This window comes from Dermatophagoides pteronyssinus, unplaced genomic scaffold, assembly GCF_027571235.1.
Source record: "Dermatophagoides pteronyssinus isolate colony J.1.1.1.1 unplaced genomic scaffold, Derpt_VIB-CSIC_2022.12 sq0010, whole genome shotgun sequence".
Classification (NCBI taxonomy): domain Eukaryota; kingdom Metazoa; phylum Arthropoda; class Arachnida; order Sarcoptiformes; family Pyroglyphidae; genus Dermatophagoides; species Dermatophagoides pteronyssinus.
Window position 1 is genome coordinate 207,119 of NW_027461534.1, and position 15,930 is coordinate 223,048.

The following is a 15,930-nucleotide window of genomic DNA, read 5'->3' on the forward strand; positions in this document are numbered from 1 at the left end:
CGCCCTAGAATTGACCCAACGGTCAGATTCTACATCAGTATCAAAGCGACCTGGACCTCGCTGTTGATAATATTTCGAAGAATCCTAAAGAACCACTTCGCCGTACCCAGTGGTTCTGGTAGAGACACTGAAGTGCGGTGGAGATTTTTTTATTGATACGATATTATAATCTCAACAATTTAAGTTTGGAATTTATTGAATGAAAGATATTCGTTATTAAAAAAAAATCCATTAAGCACACATTTTATAATGCCGAAAATCGTTCAGGATTTTTAACAAATGATAAAATCAAACAATAAAATCAACCAACTTTTTTTTTGGCCATTGAATGACTATTATCGAAAAACCTGTGAAATTCATCAAGAGGTAAAATCCTTTAAAACCATCAGTAAATTTCAAATTAACCACAATTATTAATCAAAATTTTGTAAATTTTTTATTTAATAAAATCAAAAAAAAAAAAAAATTTATTTCATTGTTAAAATTAGTTAATTTGTAATATTTTTCAAATAAATAAAAAATAAAAATCAATATTTTTCAAACGATTATATCACCATCTATGATCATTGCTTGTAAATTTTTCTTTAAAAAAAATGATGATAATTTGATTCCTTGGAAACCAACAGTAAAGGAAAAGTTTTGTCATCATCTATACAATCGGCTAAATATAGAAAGGAAAAGAAAGAATAAATTATAATTCAGGATTTAACCTCGAAATTTTTTTTTTAAACAGCATCAAACAAACTTGACAAAATTTGATCTTCAAAAAAAATGTTTGAACAGTAGAAAAAAACACTGTAAAATTATGACGATTGAAGATGATGAGGAAAATCTTCAGGATAATGAAAAGAAAAAAATGAAGGAATTTTCTCATTCAATGAATGTTTGTTGGTTGTTTGTTTGTTATTTTTCCAGCGATATTTTTTAACCCTGTGTTAACAGTGTTTAAATGTATAAACCCGAATCTTTGGATCTCCATCCATATCCGGCAAATATTTTAAAAGTTTAAAATATTGTTTTTTTTCAAACCAGTATACTATTTATTGCTCTCTTTTTCGACCAAAATTTGAAGCCAAAAATAACGCAATTTCACACATTTGTAATGATTGATCTCTCCTTCTCTGTCCATATACCACCGCCATTATCATCATCATCATCATTAACGTCAATTTGAATCAATTAATTTATATGTTTCTTGTCATATTTAACACAGGCGACAAATTTTACAACAAATTTAAATTTAAAAAAAACGAAAAACAACAAACACGATCAAAGTTAAATTTAATAAATTAATAAATTTATGATCTAAAAAACACATGATAATGGTAATTGTGTGTGTGTGTGTGTGTTTAATGTGGTTCCATCTTAATCAATGATAATTATTTCAATTGTAATAACGATGATGATGATGATGAGGGTTGTAAATTAGTCAATCAACAAAAAAAAAAGAAATAAGAATCATAAAATTAAACCGGTTAATTTGTAATGTGTGTGTGATGTATGTATTTGAGATTCATTCATTATTTATCGTTTTTGTTTCCATCGGAACTCATCGTGTGAATCCAAAGTTTTTTTAATTTTGATTTTCAACAACAACGACAACAACGACAAAAATGGATCATGAAGAAATCATTAAAAAACAATCGAAATTTGATCAATCATTTTTTTTCAATAAAATTTACAGCACGTAAGTCCAAATTGAATGATTGATTGATTTTGTGATTGATTGATTGATTGATTGTTTAATTATCGATATACGTAGATGGGTATTTCCATTATATTATAAAGGATTAAGAAATGAAATTCAAATGCAAGATCTTACTAAATGTTCAACATCGGATGATACGGAAAAATTATGTAATGAATTGGAAAAGTATGCTGTTGTTTGACTATAGTTTCTTTTTTTTAAAAATTAATGATTATTGTTTACCCGTATAGAAATTGGCGTGATGAATTACGTAAAAAGAAACCAAGTTTTGCATTGGCAACAGTAAAATCATTTAAAAAACATATGCTTTTTAGTTTGATTTTATTTTTATTTGAAGAATGTATTTTACGTAATGTACAACCATTAATGTTAGCTAAAGTTATTGATTTTTTTGCCCGACCATCCAATGATCAATATCTGTGGGCATGTTTAAATGCAGCCGGTGTTGTTGGTGCATCATTTTTCTATATTCTTTGTCATCATCCAGCATGTTATGGATCGGTTCGTTGTGCAATCAAAGTACGTGTTGCATGGTGTACATTAATGTATAAAAAAGCATTACGTTTACATAATTCGGCATTTAAAACAACAACCGTTGGTCAGATATTAAATCTAATGTCCAATGATGTTAGTCGTCTTGATGAGGTAAGTAAAATTGAAACAATAACAAAAAATTAATGATTATTATTCATGGTTTTGTTTTTTTTGCAAAGTTTTGTATCATCGGTAGCTATATGATTGCAGCACCAATACAAACAATAATCGGAATGTATATCTGTTATCAATATATTGGTTATTATTGTCTTATCGGTTTGGCCATATTAATATTATTCATTCCATTCAATAGTTTTAATGGTCGTATATTTTTAAAAGTTCGTACAAAAGTTGCTGCATTATCCGATACACGGATTCGTATTGTATCGGAAATAATAAAAGGAATGCGTGTAATTAAAATGTATGCATGGGAAGATCATTTTTTACGTTTAGTATCTGAAGCAAGACGTCGTGAATTAATACAGATTCGTAATGCAACATTTTTACGTGCAATGAATATTTCAATATCTTTGGTTGCCGGTCGTATTGTTTTGTTTGCAATGTTTATCACATATGTACTTGAAGGTCATTTTTTAAATGCTGATAAAGTATTTGTTGTAATGACCGTTGTTAATACATTACGTCATACAATGACATGGTTATTTCCAAATTCAATAGCATTATTATCTGAATTATCTGTATCATGTAATCGTATACAAACATTCCTTGAATTAGATGAAATTGAACAACAATCAATTGCATATCATAATACAAATATTCCAGTTAAAAATAATGAAAATTCAATTATAATTAAACAAATGGATGCTGTTTGGTCAAAAGAACAAGAACAACCGACATTAATTAATTTATCATTAACAATAAAAAAAAGTGAACTTATCGCTGTTATTGGATCAGTTGGTTCGGGTAAAAGTACATTTTTAATGTCATTAATGAATGAAATACAAATTACATCAGGTACAATAACATTAAATGGCCGTATTGCATATGCATCACAAGAACCATGGTCATTTAATGGTAGTTTACGGGATAATATTTTATTTGGTAAACCATTTAATAGTAAAAAATATCAAGCTGTTATTGATGTTTGTGCAATGAAACGTGATCTAAAACAATTACAATATGGTGATCGTACATTGGTTGGTGAACGTGGTGTATCGTTGAGTGGTGGACAAAAAGCTCGTTTAACATTAGCAAGAGCATTATATAATGATGCTGATATTTATCTATTGGATGATCCATTAAGTGCTGTTGATGCTGAAGTAGCTAATCATATATTTGAAAAGTAATGTTTTATCTTGTTTTTTTTGATTTGATTTGTATACATCTCAATTTCTTTTCAAAAAATATAGATGTATATCATATTATTTACGATCAAAAACAGTAATACTGGTAACACATCAAATGCAATTCATTCGAAAAGCATCAAAAATTCTTATATTAAATGATGGACGTCAATTAGCATATGGTAGTTTTGATGAAATAATCAATTCAGGTATCGATCTAGTTAAATTAATACAACGTACTGAAAAAGAAAAAGTTGAAAAAAAATTATCCGAATTACAACGTCAAGATTCAGAAAATCAAAATCGTGTACGAACCGATTCAATGACAAGTCGTTATTCAACAACACAAATTGTACATGAGGTAATCTAAACAAGCTGAAAATCTAATGATTTTAAATGAAAAAATAATTTTTTTTTCTGTAGCTAAATCGTGCCGAATCCTGTGTAGATGTTGCGGCCGATGAACCGGCCATTTTGGATGAAGAAAAAACCAAAGGATCGATTAGTTCGAAAATTTATTGGCAATATATTCGTGCCGGTTCCGGACCAATACTAATGACATCAATGATTTTATCAACAATAATTTCACAGATTTTATTTCATTATACTGATGTTTGGCTAGCTGATTGGACAAATCGTGAAGATGCAACTGTAATTATAACAAATAAAACAATTCATATTTCATTTGAAGTTGATCAAACAGATGAAATACATCCAGTTGAAACAAATAATGCAATAATTTATACAATTTTGGTGGTTACACAATTTATCGGTATGATTATAAGATCGGGTACATTTTTTGCAATGTGTATATTTGCATCAATCAATCTACATAATCGTATTTTTTATTGTTTAATGCGTGCACCGGTTTCATTTTTCGATACAGTTCCAACAGGTAAATAATTCATTCATTCATTCAATCAATCAATCAATCAAAAAAGGTGATATCTTCTTTTTCTTTCTCAAATTTCAAAATAACAGGACGAATATTGAATCGTTTTACAAAAGATATGGGTATTATTGATGAACAATTACCATTGGCTGCATATGATTTGAATTTGGTTGGTGAAAAATGATATACATTTTTGAATTTCAAATGATGATGATGATGATGAATACCATATCATTATCATCATCATTATTCAATGAATAGTCAATAATAATAATAATGAATTTCTTTCTTTTCATTCATTCAAATTAGATTATTGCTCAGGTGATTGGCACCTGTATAGTTGTTGCCCTATCACAATGGTATCTAATATTTCCAGCAATCATAATGATAATATTAATATTAATTATTCGTGCTGCATATATACGTACTGCTCGTGATTTAAAACGTTATGAAGCAATTGCTCGTAGTCCATTATTCAATCATATGACTGTTACATTGAATGGTTTAGCAACAATTCGTTCATTCAATGTACAACAAATATTCACAAATCAATATTATCGTTATCAAAATGATCATACAGCAACATATTTTGTTTGTTATGCATCATCAAGATTTTTAGGTATTTGTATGGATATGATTTGTATTGGATATATTGTTATTGTTGCTATTTCATTGATGGCATTCTATCATGGTATGTATCAATGAATGAATGAATGAATGAATGGAAAATTTTCTTTGGATTTTCTTTTCTTTCTATTTTTTTCATTTACTAATTGTATTCAGTATATTTTGTTTGATTCCAATTCGATTCGATTCGATTCGATTTGAAATGTACAAATTTCGCCCAAAATGACTTATGATTATTATTATAATGATATGATGTTGATGACCATTGAAATTTATTCATTTGTTTCGTTTCGTTTATTCTAAATATATAAATAGGTATTCAAAGCGGAACAGCTGGACTTGCCTTTTCAATGGCATTAGGTTTGACAGGCATGACACAATGGGGCGTCAGACAATCGGCCGAAGTTGAAAATCAAATGACTTCAGTTGAAAGGATTATTGAATATTCAGAATTAAAACCTGAAGCATCATTAAAATCTGATTATAAATTTTTAAAAAATTGGCCACAAAATGGACAGGTTATTTTTGATCATGTTTATCTTACCTATGATGGTTCATCGGCACCAGTATTAAAAGATCTTTGTTTTGAAATCAATGGAGGTGAAAAGATTGGTATTGTTGGTCGAACTGGTGCCGGTAAAAGTTCAATATTGGCAGCATTATTTCGTATGATTGAAATTGATGGAAAAATTACAATCGATAATGTTAATTGTCGTGATATTGGTTTACATGAACTTCGATCAAAAATGTCAATCATTCCACAAGAACCTGTTGCATTTATTGGTTCATTAAGAAAAAATCTTGATCCATTTGATGATCGTAATGATGAAGAAATTTGGTCTGCATTGGAAAAAGTTCAATTGAAAAATGTTGTCAATGAAATGCCCGGTAAACTTGAATATCAATTATCCGAAGGTGGTGGTAATCTGAGTGTTGGTCAACGACAATTAATCTGTTTAGCACGTGCATTATTACGACGAAATAAAATCCTTGTATTGGATGAAGCAACAGCCAATGTTGATCATCATACTGATTCATTAATACAGCAAACAATTCGTAATAATTTTGATGATTGTACAGTAATAACTATTGCACATCGTTTAAATACAATTATCGATTCAGATAGAATATTAGTATTGGATGCTGGTCGTGTTGCACAATTTGATACACCAAATAATCTATTACAAGATTCGAATGGAATATTTTATAATCTAATTGAACAAACTGGACCACAAATGGCTGAAAAATTAAAAACAATAGCATCAACTAAACGATAGAATTTTTTTTTATTATTTCAAAAGAAATCAATGGAAAAAAACAGACAAAACAAAATGAATTATGAAAGAAATTTTTTTATTATTATTATCAAAAGAAAGAAAGAAAAAAATTTAAAAATCAAAGATCATCATCAGGTAATTTGTCGTCGTCGTCATAATCATCATCATATCATTGCTCATTGATTGCAATAACGAAAATCCATTGTTTTTTCTTTATACCCTAGGTTTATTTGATTCTAATCTTGATATTTTTTTTTGTTTGTTAATCATTTTCAATCATTTCGTTTATGAATGGTTCTGGAACAATATTTTTGTTTTGTTTTTTGTTTTAAATTAATCGCCTTGGTCATTATCATCATTATCATCATCATAATCATTGATTTGTTGATGGCCACCATCACCATATAGGAATGAATAAATTTTTATTATTAAATTAAATTTTTTTGGTAATTTTATTTTCATTGATTTTGTCATTGTATTTTGTTGTTTTTGTTGTTGTTGTTGTTCATAAAATATGATGGGTTTTTCATCGTTTTTTTGATTGATCATTTCATATTCGGTTATGTAATGAGGTTTATTTTGATCGTTATCATCATCATTGGCTGTTGACGACGATGATGAAGGTGATAATGATGATAATGATGATATTGAACGACGAACTAAACGAAAACATGGATGTGATTGTATCATTTCACGTTTACCATTATTATTATCGATCATTATTAGATTTGAATCATCATTGTTATTATTATCATCGTTATTATTATTGAAAAGAAAACGTTTACCAAAACGTGCAGGTTTTCTTATGATAATATCATCACAATTAAATGTATCAATAACATTCGCAAACATTATACATATGATGGTTATTATCATCAACATTTTGATGATAATCGATTTGGTCATTTCTCTTTTTTTGTTTTGTTTGTTTCGTTGATGTGTTTTTTTCCAAATCACAAATTGAAAGAAATTCTATTGAAATAACGATCCATTTATTATGACAACAATTTCGAAATATTTATGATTAACAAACGAGGACAACAACGACGAAGACGATGATGACACAAATTGAAATGTTATGATCATTTTTATTTGGATTCATCAACATTTTATAACATCTTCTGGAAAATTAAATTTGATGTCATCCAAAATTTATTAGCAGTATTTTTCTGGTATCAAAAACCTCGAATATAACCAAAGAGATGTTGCACATGATCGAATGATTATATAACGTATATAACGAATTCAATTTAAAACATCGACCCGAAATTTCCAAAACGAAAAAGAAAATTTCATCCATTACCGGTGATGTTATGGCCATCATAAAAAAAATCAAATGAAATTACAAGATTCGAAAAACATTTCATTTATTCGGGATTCAATTATTCAATCAATTTCTTTTCACCGAAAAATGAAAAATCTGGATTCTATTTTCGGTTTGATGACGATAATCGATTGAAATAAAAAAGAAGTTTCCACTAACATCAGCATCCAATAAATCAAAACTCTATTCAACCACACAAAAATAAACACACATCCGTTATCCATAAAATTATTTATTTAAAAGTAAAAAAAATTTTAGTAATTAAATTGGCCAAATTCTGGGTGAGAAAAAAAATTTACAACAACAATCATCATCATTATTATTACGTAATTCTGCATTCTTTTTTTTTGTGTGTTTACAGTAAAAAAAATATAACTACTTTTTGCTTATGAAATTCGTGTGTAATAATATTTTTTTTTTTTAAAAAGTCTGTAGTTTTTTTTTAAAAAATCAATAATAATTCTCTATATAAATGAATATTTACAGTGGAAGAAATTCATAGGAAATTTTTGTTACCACGGGCAGCACAGCACAGTCTTCGACGACGACGACGACGATGACGATAAAATTCAAAAGAATTGAGAAAATTTTCACTTTTTTTTCTGTTGAAATTTCCTGATTCATTTTACCGGGAAACAAAATGGTTATTATTATTCAAATGGAAATTTTCGTTTGTTTGTTGTCTATTCAAAAATCAATGACATTAATATGATAGTTGTTGCGGTCATGATCGATATAATAGTTAAAGTTGCTTTAGGCTTGATTGAATTATTATGTAAATGTTGACTTAGACTGATTGCTTCTTTTGAACATTGATCAATTTGTGGTTCCTGAAAATTATTAGAAAACGGAAAATGAAAATCGAATAAAATTAACAATAATGTCAAAATCATGGAAATAAAGAAACAGAGGAAAATTTTTCATAGATAAAATGATAGGTCAGAAAAATAGATAAATGAGGTCAAATTGAATTCATATTTTTTTTTGAAAAAAACATGGAGAACAAGAGGTGAGAAGAAAATGTTTAATATTTTCATTTGAAATTGAAATTTTTTTTATATTTTAGGTCGAATTTGAAATTTCTACGGGGAAAAAAATTGCCAAATAAACTTACATGATTGAAATTATGTTCACATAGATATCCTAATAGATTAGTTTCAGCATTTGTTTGCATTTGTGCAGTATGATTTTTATCAATAACAATCCATGGTACATATGTATGTTCAGGATTTAGATTGAATGTTTTTAATGAATTTGCAATTAATAAACGTTCACCTTCACTACCATCAGCACATGATGATATTTTTGGCCAATCTAATTGCATTTGTTCGGCACACTATTTTAGTTTGAAAAACAAAAAAACAAAAAAGAAAAATTTAAAAAAATCAAACAAAGAAACCCCTCCCCATTTGATGATAATAACATACCCGACGTGATGTTTGTGATGTTTCTAACCAATCTTTTTGATCAAACATACAATGTACAAATCTTATTGAAAGATCAGTATTTTTTAACATTTCAATTGTACATGATTGTACACGATTACCATAACATTCTTTTGGTCCATGTTGACAACGAAATACTGGTTTATTATCATGTCTTGGATAACTAACATTAGCATTACCAAATGGTACTAATTCAACATCCATATAACGATTTAATTTTTCATATGTTGGATATAATTGATTACGGAAAAAATTTCTTGAATCCGGACATAATGTTTCATAATATAATGATATTTGTGTGACAACCTTTGTTTGGTTTGTTTTATACGGGAAAAGAAAAAAAATTCATCATTATCATTGACAATCGAGTGAAAAAGAAAAAAAATCAATTAAATGCAAAATTATTTATCCGGGCAAGAATTTCAAAATGAAAAAAAATGTGTAAAAAACAAGTTTTTGCAAGGTAATTGATTTATCCGTTTGATTTGACCGTTTGTTTTTGATCATGCACACGAACAAACATATCGGTCACATATAATGATCGGATACAAAGATTCATTGATCGATGATAGCCGCAAAAAAAGAAAGGGGAGAAAAACACGAAAATGCCAAACTTTTCATGTGAATTTTTTGTTGTTGTCGTTGTCAGTTTTTAAGATAAAGAACATAAAGATAAGAAAATTGATTTTCAAGGATTTTTTTCTTGTTGATTGGAAAAAAGGTAAACAAAAAACCTAGCAAAAAAAGGCCAATTTTTATGAATTGAATAATTTGATTAGAAATCAAATAATTTTATCGATGATTAATTATTATCGATTGCACCTATGTCCGAAAAAATGCAGGAAAAACTATCCAGAATTTGAAAATGTGTGCTGCTCACACATAATCATATTCAGGATTGCATATTAAATTTCATCCTAAACACTAAACTAATTTTTTTCTCTTCGGGTAACAAGTTTTTGGTCAACGAAACAGGTAAAATTTTGTTTTTCTTCTTCTTGTCATGATGATATTCGTGACCATTATTATTCGATGATAGCATATAATGATGATGATCATCATCATCATTATCAAGATCATTATCAAGAATCATGATTGATCCAAAAGAAAACAAAACTAAGAAGATTTTTTCTTAGCTAATTTTGGTAGCAAATATTTTTTTGGGCAAAGTTGTTTATCAAACTGATCTAATCATCATCGGATCAATGGACTTTGATTAAATGTTGTTGTTGCTGTTGTTGTTGATGTTTTTCTTACGAAACATCCAGGTAAAATGAGCGATTAATTTTTATGAAATTCAAGTTATTAATCATAAATTTTTGAAGAAAGAGAAGAAAAATTTACGAAAATATTTATTTTTTCCCCCTGACATAAATCAAAAAATCAAAAATATCAAACAAACAAACAAAAACTTACATGATGACCAAATAATCTTGGTACAAGAAATATTAATATAATGATTATGTTGGCTATGAATAATGATGATGATGATGATAATTGTCCGATTGTTCGATGTCCAAACATTTTTGTTGTTTCGTTTTTCGTACTTGATTTTTTTTGACAAGATTTATTAGTTGATGAAGATGGCGAATGTGGATTATTATCGTTGCTGTTGCTGTTGAAAATATTGGCAAAACATTTAAAATAGATTAAGTCAATGAATGAAACGAATGAGCAATAAATATTCACAAAGGAGAGAGATTGAGAGAAATACGAACTGAGTAAATAAAAAAATTCAATGTTAGTATTCAATGTTTGATTTGAATCGATTTTTACTCATTTCTCAATGTTGTTGATGATTTATGGAAATGAATTTTTCTAGATAAAGGTTGTTGTTGTTGTTTCCCAAGCAGAAATTTTTGAAAAAATTTCGTGCTATTTTCTGCTTAAGCAAGAAAAAAGCACGCAATAAGAACAAAATAGGCACAAAATGGTCAAAATGGCTTTTGCGGTTGAAAAATTGCTAAATATTTTCTAAAAATTGCTATTTTCAATCGCCAAGTTAAAATTTTTCTGAGTCATAATTTGTCATCGTTTATATTTGTTCGATTTTCGAAAAAACTTAAAGTTTTTGCTTAACATATATTAAAACTCATTCATTTGTTATGGGCTCAGTTCCACGTGTTGTTCTTTGTTCAAAATTATTAAAATTCAACATTATTACAATGTCCAATTTATATCAGGACATGGGGATTTTGCCAACTATCCTAATCGTATTGGAATCAAGATTTCACCGAACAGTGAATGTGGAGACAAACAAACATCCACCCATTCGAATTTCCGTATTGTTCAATGTGTAAATTTATATTATAAAAATACAATTTTTAATTATTTAACTCTATTCATTCCAGTTTCATTGAAAGATAACGCTAATTGCTAAATAATAATAAAAATTTTTTGTAGCTCCCAAGTTTTTGCAAGAAACATTATCAAACAATAGATTTCGATGAATTTTGAAAATCCCAAAGATATTATTGAAGAACTCGAAATGCCTAGGTTAAGATTCCAATCTGCTTGAGAGTTGCTGAAAGATTTGGAGACAATCAAATTTAAAGGTTCAATCCCTGGTTTGTTTTCTCGCCTTTATCAATTATATGCTGAGTTTACTTCCCGAAAATATCAAAAAAAAAGATGAAAACTTGTGGATTCAGCCAGAACTGAAGAAGATGCAGTCCCTTCTCAAGAAAAAGATATATTGGCAAAGAACACAGTATGCTGGGCAACCAATAATTATAATCATTCTTTTTTGGTAAAACTGTGCTGTTTACAATCAATTAATATTTGTTTAACATTTGCTCCCGGCAATCGGGAAAGCAACAAAAATCAATCATTCATGAATTAATTTTTTAAATAAAAATCTCAAATCTTTATGTATCTAAGAATTATATATGATTCCAATGTAATATGGATTTACGGAAGATAAAAATGTTTTCGGAAATTCTTTTCATTTCTATGGAAAAGTTTCCTGGCAAAAGTGCGGCGCGAATATACGGAATATGAGAATATTTTGGGGAATTTATTGGGAAAGTTCCCTGACAAAAGTTCCGATTTTACGTGCTAAAAACGCACTATTTTTTTGCCTTTGGTGACTAAAAACTGTCTATTTTACTGCTAAAATATATCGATTTTAGCACATTTTGAGCTTGCAAAAAGTTAGTGTTTTAGCACGAAAATAGGCAGTATTTAGCATGAAAATTTCTGCTTGGGTTTGTAAAATACTTAAATACACACACAACACACACACACCTACAAACAAATTTGAAGCATTTTTGCTGAAGAAAAACAAGCCAGCAAAAAAAAATTATTCAACCTTCAAGATTCAAAGATTTATTTTTTTTTCTGTTGAAAATTCAATAAAATCTAGATATTTTTTTCAGGTGAAAAACAAAAACACAACAAGCAACATTTGGTTGGAATTTCTTTTGACAAAAATTCACAAAAACAACTTGATCATCGACAACAACAACAACAACGAAATTGGATAGATGAAAAACACACCACACCACCGTTGTTTCGTTGAAATGAAAATATAAATATAAAAAAAAACTAGCTAAAATTTCGATATCAAACTACGATGATGATGATGAAGATAATGATGACTGTTGTTGTTGTCGTCAATGTTAATGTTGTTGATGATGATTTTCGAATCTATGATCACTAATATGGACGTTATCATCATCAAACATCATGATGAAGATCGACGAGAGAAAAAAATAACACACAGCCAAGGGAAAGCGCGAGAGAGACAGAGAGAAAGAAGAGACAAACAGCATGCTCAATTCTAATGTATTTGGATCTGATTCTTCTTCTTCTTCTGTATACAAACAGCAACTTGCGCGGCAAGACTTCTCTCACCATAGTTGGTTCATATAAAGATAGCTGAATTTTTTTTATTTATGGGATGCTAATGTCGATCATCATTATCATCGAAGAGAGAGAGAGAGAGAGAGAGAGAGAGAGACCGGTTTCAAGATTAGTCGTTCAAACAGTGATTGCCAAAAAAAAGTTCATCTCGTAAATTTTACGTTCAATTTTTTTCTGATTTGATTCGTCTTTCGAAATTAGAAGAAAAAAAAGTAAATAAATAAATAAACGATGCATCAACCTCGACGATGAACCTTGTCTGTTGAAAACAAAAATCAGAAAAATCAAACCGAATAAATATTTGGGTTCCAACGAAGAAGAAGGAGAAAAACGAATAAAAACATCATGAATCACGTTTACGAATGATGATTTTCCATACGAAAAAAAAACAAAACGAAATGATTATCATAAGTAAATTGGAAAAAAACAAAATACAACGGTCATGCACTTGAAGAAAACAGAGAAAAAACTTGACCACCGGTCAATTTTTATTTTCAAGTTTAAAAAAATTACCTATACTGGATTATTTTGGATTTTCTTTTTCGGGTTTTTGCTTGGCTTGACTTGACTTGCAAATCATCGATTTCAATCAGAAACGATGTTTAGAGAACCTCACCTTTTTTCATATCTAATGAACGGTAACAAATTCAAGGGTATAATAAAAAGTTTTTGAATTTTAGCAATTAAAATTGGCGCCTTTATGGCTTTTTTTTCTCTGTGATTTTTTTTACAAAATTATTTAAATGTTATTCAAACATCGAAAAAAAACAAAAAATTTCTTCGACACAAGAATCTTGATGATAGAAGAAAAATATATTTGCACAGGACAAGCCTCTGAACATTATTTTTTCGTGAATTTTCTTCTTTTGTCAATATTTACCCAAAATCAATTTGTTTTTACTGAATGACAGATGATGATGATTGCTAATAGCTATAATCGATTACAGCAACAAATGTATTCAACAAGTGTGTAAATATTCATCATTTTTCTGTTTGTTTGTTTGTTTCGTATATGAAAACGTTAACAACAACAACAACAGAATTTTAATTTGGTTATTAATGAAAGAAACAAAAAAAAATCATGTCAGATGTTTAGATGCTAAAATGTTTTGTAGTTGTTGTTGTTGTTGATTAATTCCAATCAAGCAGATGGTAACCTATGGTTAATTAACGTATTTCATTTGATAATGAGAATTTTGGTATGATAATCACGATGATCATCATTTTTGTTTTTCACTGTCATCATGTTTCTCTCTCTCTCTCTCTCTCTCTCTCCCGCAAAGAATTCAACACAATGACTATGCATTTATGCAAATAAGAATATACAAAGTCTTTGTTTGATAATGATGATGGTTGAGGATGATCAATTGTTATGATAATGAATTATGAAATTTCCATTATCATCATCATCACCTGATGAGCGATAGAATCATGTTGTTGTTGTTGTTGTTGTTTGAAAACCGGAAACAAAATTGAATTAAAATCCGAAAAACCAACAACAAACAACAACATCTTTTGAATATTAAAACTCAATATACAAATACAATTGAATCATTGAAAGAAAAATTGAAACATTGAAAACATTCTGATTGCTGATGATGATGATGATAAAGTGTGGGCGACAAGCTTTATTTGTTGAAAACAATATAATCATCAACAATCGGTTTGGCATCATTTGAAATGATTTCTTTTTTTTCTATTATTATGATTTACATTCAGAAAAAAATATGGGGGAAAAACAATTAATTCAGCTACTGGTTATATTTAGAATAATCAAGTTGAATTTTAACTTGAAAATCAAGATTTTTTTCATAATAATAATGGTGGTGGTGGTGAACAAAAAACAAGGAAAAACTATTAGCACCTATTAATTAAACATTTTTTGGCTTCCGTTTATTTTTTTTCCTATTTCTACCTGATGATTGTATCTTTCGAAGATTTTTATCATCATTTTTACCATTCCCTTTTGGCAATTGGAATCTGAATCTGTTTATTCAAGATTCGTTATCCAAAAAAAGAAAAACAGGGTAGGGTATCCAACAAACAAAACAAACAAACAAACATAATCATTAACAACAAATATCATGCAAGATGATCCAAAAAGAAAGAAAGAAAATTGGACAAAATCCTTACCAGAAATATCTTTATTTATGTGATATTTTTCTTTGCCATCTTCATCATCATCATTTATGCAATGAAATTGGCAATGACGTTTTTGTTTTTTGGCGAATTTAATGAAGGAAAAAAAAGGCCAAAATGATGATGATGAACGGGTTGAAAAAAGCAGGTCATAAATATTGAATAGAAAAAGAAAAGAGAGATAAAAAAATTTATCATCATCATCATTATCTTGGTATCAAACAAGGGATGACTTGGATTTTATCATCATTTACTTACCTGGTTCTTTGCCCAAAAAATTTTCCTCACATACATTTGTTATATTGATTCAATCTTTTCGAAAATTTCTTGCAATTCGATTCACACCTTTATGTGGATAAAATAACGAAGGAAAAAAAACGAAATATTTACTTTTGAAGAAGAAAAAAAAATATCAATTTTGATTCGAATTGATAAACTGATTGAATGGGAAAATGTGGGAAGAGTTGGCAAAAGAAAACAAAACAAAACAAATCTGATTCGATTCCCATGGATCAATTTGGGTGAAAATAGAATCGAATCAATCGTTTTTAAATCATGTTTTTTTTTCACCAGAAACAAATTCCGGGTAAATTTTTTTTCTGCTGTTCACAACCCACGATGATAATGATAATAATCAGTACTTTTCAACAAGTTATTTATCGAAAAAAAGAAGGAAACCCAGTGAAAAACAAAAAACAAATTTATTCAGCGTCGATGGCCATCATCAACGGCTTGTTCTCAAACATGATGATAATTACACCTTCAATGTTGTTCTTGTCTTTCTCTCCCTCGGTTTGTGTGTGTGTGTGTGTTTTG

General features: G+C 28.6%; 3 protein-coding genes and 1 long non-coding RNA gene across 6 annotated transcripts; 2 read left to right on the forward strand and 2 right to left on the reverse strand.

The window, feature by feature from the left end:
• Positions 1–835: 835 nt before the first annotated feature.
• LOC113799114 (ATP-binding cassette subfamily C member 4-like) lies at positions 836–6,797 on the forward strand. The gene is made up of 9 exons (XM_027349700.2): positions 836–1,687; positions 1,763–1,873; positions 1,939–2,353; positions 2,422–3,545; positions 3,613–3,907; positions 3,970–4,441; positions 4,528–4,607; positions 4,748–5,129; positions 5,381–6,797. The coding sequence occupies exons 1-9, from the start codon at positions 1,614–1,616 to the stop codon at positions 6,340–6,342; spliced, it is 3,915 nt and encodes a 1,304-aa protein (XP_027205501.2). The 5' UTR covers positions 836–1,613; the 3' UTR covers positions 6,343–6,797.
• On the reverse strand, positions 6,192–7,435 carry LOC142645343 (uncharacterized). Its single transcript, XM_075821359.1, has one exon. It carries the CDS (start codon positions 7,246–7,248, stop codon positions 6,676–6,678), a length of 573 nt encoding a protein of 190 aa, XP_075677474.1. The 5' UTR covers positions 7,249–7,435; the 3' UTR covers positions 6,192–6,675.
• Positions 7,436–7,882: 447 nt separating this feature from the next.
• LOC113799116 (gamma-interferon-inducible lysosomal thiol reductase-like) lies at positions 7,883–15,512 on the reverse strand. 3 transcript variants are annotated; one of them, XM_075821411.1, is made up of 6 exons: positions 15,373–15,512; positions 15,109–15,147; positions 10,528–10,726; positions 9,094–9,417; positions 8,781–9,002; positions 7,883–8,496 (listed from the first exon to the last, which is right to left on the reverse strand). In XM_075821411.1, the coding sequence occupies exons 3-6, from the start codon at positions 10,633–10,635 to the stop codon at positions 8,350–8,352; spliced, it is 801 nt and encodes a 266-aa protein (XP_075677526.1). In that variant the 5' UTR covers positions 10,636–10,726; positions 15,109–15,147; positions 15,373–15,512; the 3' UTR covers positions 7,883–8,349. The 3 variants fall into 3 exon arrangements, with proteins under 3 accessions (XP_075677526.1, XP_075677525.1, XP_027205503.2); XM_075821410.1 differs by lacking the exons at positions 15,109–15,147; positions 15,373–15,512 and adding an exon at positions 12,362–12,393; XM_027349702.2 differs by lacking the exons at positions 15,109–15,147; positions 15,373–15,512 and adding an exon at positions 10,830–10,848.
• Positions 10,955–12,003, forward strand: LOC142645360 (uncharacterized). Its single transcript, XR_012846519.1, has 2 exons — positions 10,955–11,407; positions 11,463–12,003. It is a non-coding gene; the product is annotated as an uncharacterized LOC142645360 (long non-coding RNA).
• Positions 15,513–15,930: the final 418 nt, after the last annotated feature.